Below are 5,047 nucleotides of genomic sequence, written 5' to 3'. Positions count from 1 at the left end.
GACAGACAGACAGACAGACAGACAGACAGATACAGACAGACAGATACAGACAGACAGATACAGACAGACCGAGGGTATGAATGAGTCTTCAGTTGTCAGTTAATGATCCTCAGCCTGCGGTTACAAACAGGAAAATCACTGTGGGACCATCACTCACACGCCAGATTATTTCGTTTGGCGGCGCTGTGACCATTACTGGCGACAGCTGTGTGGACATGATGGATACGTGGCAGACACTTCTGGCCTGAGTACGTTTCAATTATAGTCCTCTCACCGACTCCCTCTGCGATCAGTCAGAACCTTCTCAATTTCCTTCTGCGGTGATGAAATTGTTCAATTATGTGTCAGAAGCATTTATAAAGCATTCATACGGACCATCATGTGTTTTCTTATTCTTTCAGCTTCTATCATAAATAGATGTCTGATTCTTACTCAACAACTACAGTCTTTTATGTTCAATCATCAGAAACAGTTTTTAATCCATTGTTGACAGTTATTTGTCTGTTTTTTTCGGGCTGCAGCTCAGTTTACGCTGTATTCTCATGATGCCTAAATGGTATTATGTTTAGTTTTTATCAGCCAATCAGCTTTTCCCCCAATTATCTGAATGTGGAGGAGTTTTAATGGATGAAATGTGTAAAATGTTTGTTATCAATTATGTCTGATCCGTGTTCAAACTGAAAGTAAAACAGTTTCAGGTTAGCAGTAAAGATTATAATTGCCTGTGTTTTAATTTAATCCATTATTATTTGTTTTTTTGTTATTGATGACTACTTTATACTTCTACTCAACTACAATTTAGAGGGACTACTACTACTACTACTGCTGATACCTTTAAATGGTCCAGTGTATAACATTTAGGATGATCTATTGGCAGAAATATAATATAATATTCATTGGTATGTTTTCATTAGAGTATAATCACCTTAAAATAAGAATCGTTGTCTTTTTGTTACCTTAGAATGAGCTGTTATAATCTACAGAGGGAGTCCGCCATGTTGAACTGCCATGTTTCTACAGAACTAACAAACCAAACACTGACTCTAAATGGGGCCGTTCGTGTTTTTTGTTTGCTTTGAAGGGGAAGGTGAAGCGAGTGATCTGCCCCTATACCACTATATGCCTCTAAACCTTACAGCCTGGTCCTTTAATGAAAGTGAAATAAGCCTAAACAGTGGTTTAAAACTCTGGAAGAAAAGAAAAAAAGACTTGAAGAAGCTGCATGTCATCTGTTACACAGATGCTACTTGAAAAGACCACTGAGGATATTTCTGACACGAGTAAAATATGACTTTGTCGACTGTTAACTTGTATTGAATTATAAGTAGCCTACAAGCGCTATAATTGGATTATACATTTGAAAAACTTAACCTGTGTTTGAGGATGCTGGTTTGGTTTTGGGGCAGGACCAGAGACAGGACGTCGAACACTGGCTTTTGTTGATTCATACAGTCGATGCGTGACCTCTATCTGCTGCACACATGGTCAGATCACGGCTCAGCAGTGATTAATGTGTTACACCTCAGATACATTTTACAGGCTGCAGCAGAAACACGTTGCAGGTGAACTAAAATATGTTACATACGAGTTAATTTAACTAGAATCTGGTTCAAATATAAAACAAATTTTAAATTCTATTCTAAGTTATCATGCTATCTTATTATGTTCAGTTGTATTATAGTATAACAAGACTACAGTCAGGCTTTAATGTACAGTTAATGTGGACAGCACCTTAATGTCTTTTAGGCCAGGTGTCAACCATAAGATGTGTGGTTGGAGGCTGTGTCTGATTGCCAAATGCAATTTACACCTTGATGCTAGAACTGTCACAGCTGCCACAGTTGTTTTTATTTTGCCGCCCCTCTGCCACTGCCCCCAGGCCCACCACGAATGTCTGAGGAACTTTCCTGGTTGTGTATATATTACCAGCTCACCAGCACGTCATGTTGTGCACTTGAGTTCTAGCCATTTTCTACCTGATGTCTGCTTTATGTGTTTATGACCTGCCTGCCTGGCCCCTCTGGATTTGTTTGCTTGTTTGGATCTCCTCCTCATGTCTGACTGCAAGCCTGTTAATCTGAACATCCACTTATTAAAGTCCTTTTTATTTGACCTGTTCTGCCTCAGTGTCTGCATTTACGTCCCACGTTTTGGTTCAGAGCTGAACATTGATGAAAATTTTTGTCTTCACTATACGAATAGATCAAGAGACAAAGAGACATTGGTAGAGAGTTGGAGAGAAATAAGAAACTGAAACTAAAAAGAAACTAAAGCTTGACTTTATCTGGCCCCTATATCACTTAAAAGCAGTCGATGATAGACCCTGCAAAAATGTCATTTCATCCTTTACGCTGGTCAAAACAGTGGCAAACATAAAGCACCAGCAACATCTTTAAAGTGTTAACATGCTATCCTGAATCTTGACTCGACTTTAGAAATCTTAAAAACAGCATTTCTGTCCTGATAACATCAAAGTTCACTTCAAATGTGCTCTTCAGGAAAGAAAACTTCTGACTGAAGTAGTAAAATCACCTGCAGGCTGTGTCTGTGGTTGCGATTGAGCTCCAGCAGACTCTCTCTGGAGGCTCTGGTGGACGGGGACAGTGAGAAGGCTCTCTTCATGTTGACCGCTCCCTGACACAACCTCCACTGGATACAATACGTCTCATAGAGCTCCTCCACCTGCAGAGACAAGAGACAGACTGAGACTCAGCGGCCAAGAGTGTGTGTACAGCAACACGATCAACAAAAAAAACAGCATTTATTGTTCTTTCTTTCAAACGTAGCTCGTGTGTATCTGCTTCACAATATTATCAGCCTGAAAACAGTTGGCAGAACTTTGCATGGACTGTGGTTGCTTAATGAAACAACTCAAATTTCTGTGTTTTGTTTGTTGTTTGTTTCTCAACTGATATTGCTGCATAGCACATTAAACATAGACAAAAGGTTGGTTCAATCTGCTCAAAACTATTTGAGATTTCCTTAAAAATTTCTTAAGAACAGTCGTATCCATTACCCGATCACATCACCACAACCCAAGATCTTTTACCTTGCTGATTTGAAATTCTAATCTTCGTATATATCTCTCCAACGCTCTTATCTCCTGTGAAGGAAAACATATGATAAATATGATTATTTAAATTTATATTTTCAATGTGTTTATGATAATTCACTTAAAATATGATTTGGTTTGACTGCAGTTGGGTACAATATTATATTTCTGGTGCAAAGATTACCTTCTCCAGATCATACAGAAAGGCCTGGAAGAGAGAAAATACATCATCATCATCACCTGAAAAACAAATCAAACCACCCCCACTCACACACACAGACACAGATTCAGTTTCCTCACCAGTCTGGAGTTTCTCTTGGTTTCTCTCTGCTGTGAAGACAGGAAGTCCATCTCTGTCTGGTGACCCTCCAGAAACTCCCTGCAGACGGACACATCAGCAGCATGTGTGATTCACACTGAAACTTCACAACGTTTGAAGCACAGCTGCAGATGGCTAAGATGATGCTGCATTCACTTCATATAAATTACCACATGCACCAGTTACCAAACAAAGCAGAAAACAACCAAGTACCTACCCTCAGTTACTGTACTTGCCCAAAGTAGTACGCTATAGTTATACATTTTGTACTTTAAGTGATTTTCTGCTACTTTTCTCTCTGAGTACTAATCTGAGTACCTCTCCCACAACTGCTTCTTACTCAGTATACATATTGTAACTCTCCATCACTTCAGCAGTAGGGTGCAAAGTTAAGTTCACTCGTAGTAAACATACTTCAGTCCTTTGCGTAGCGCCTGGAAGACCCTGTCAACCTCATCCGGCTGCAGAGACCAGATTGCTCCTCCCCCTCTGCTGGGAGACAGGTGCGTCCTGGGAGATTTACCTCCTGTCATGGCTTTTGTGCGGAGCGAGTTACGAGCAGAGGATGGGCTGAAAACAGGAATATAAATAAAGACACAGATAGTTATTCACTTTATATAATGCAATAGCAAAGAGCTGAGTTTCACTCTCAGAATGCATAATTAAAAACAACAATTATTAGTTATCACGGTGAAGGGAAGGGAATTTTTACCAAAGCATCCATGTCTTCTTAGACTGACAGCTTTTGGACCTGAACTCAAAGGACAGTGAGGACATTTCGCTCCCAAAGGTGCATTAAGACATGATGATGTATGATGATATGCTGTTGGATGTCAATCAAGATCTCCAAATTAAACAAAGAGGAGTTGTTTGTGTCCTCCAGAGTGACATAAAGAAGTTATTTCTGATCTGACGCCGCTATCTGCAGGTCGACATCCCAAATCACCATTTGAAAACTGCTATGGTTAAGGTTTGGTGAGGTTCAGGCACAAACACGACCTGGTTTGGGGGAAAGAAACCGCTGACTGTCAGTAAACAGGAAGTGAACTGTGGCCTCCTGTGGCAGACGTCTTGTTGATCCATCCACCCACCCTGACCTCTCTCTTACGCAGACTTTGTGGCTCTATAATAACATCACTTCCTCTTTGCTCCTGACAGACAAGAGTCAGAATTCCTTCGGCCGCCAGCGGGGTTTGCTTTGGCCGTTGGCTGAAATGACGAATGCTGTCATTTTTCTCTTTTGTTTTCATAGTTTTATTACAATAATTTCATGGTTCCACAAAGTATTCAGTATGTTTACATATTTTTGAAAGGATTTTTCTTGTAATCTAAACACCCGATGCTACAAACAGAGTGAAAGAAAACCAATCCTCAGCTCCAAATTCATCTTATTATGTACACTTACATGTATTGTGTTTATATGTATAAGCTGATATTCATGATATTCATACGTGCTGGTATGCCATAAGACAGAAGATTAAATAGGTACATTTAACACCAACTTTGGTTTATTTTATACGACAAAATTAAACCAGTTGCTTCTAGGAAGTTAGGACTTTATAGGCATAACCTTTTAAGACTTAATTAACACATTTTATAAGGACAGGGTATATAAATTGTGTTAACAATAACGTTACATGAGGCTGATAACTATCTCACTTAATGAGGTCAGTATT

At 39.5% G+C, this 5,047-nt stretch overlaps 1 protein-coding gene across 1 annotated transcript in view; it reads right to left on the bottom strand.

Annotated features, from left to right (window-relative positions):
• The window catches only part of ripor3 (RIPOR family member 3), a gene marked incomplete in the record, with an annotated part of 59,393 nt that overhangs the window by 20,526 nt on the left and 33,820 nt on the right, over positions 1-5,047 (bottom strand). Inside the window, 5 exon segments of the mRNA XM_035661809.1 lie at positions 2,533-2,682; positions 3,050-3,103; positions 3,237-3,260; positions 3,353-3,431; positions 3,786-3,941. Coding sequence (XP_035517702.1) covers positions 2,533-2,682; positions 3,050-3,103; positions 3,237-3,260; positions 3,353-3,431; positions 3,786-3,941 — 463 coding nt within the window.

Source organism: Morone saxatilis, unplaced genomic scaffold (genome assembly GCF_004916995.1).
Source record: "Morone saxatilis isolate NCDOM2014 unplaced genomic scaffold, NCSU_SB_2.0 Contig18, whole genome shotgun sequence".
In the NCBI taxonomy this organism is placed as follows: Eukaryota; Metazoa; Chordata; class Actinopteri; family Moronidae; genus Morone; species Morone saxatilis.
The sequence above is the reverse complement of the archived record's forward strand: the minus strand, read 5'-3'. Positions and strand labels throughout refer to the sequence as shown.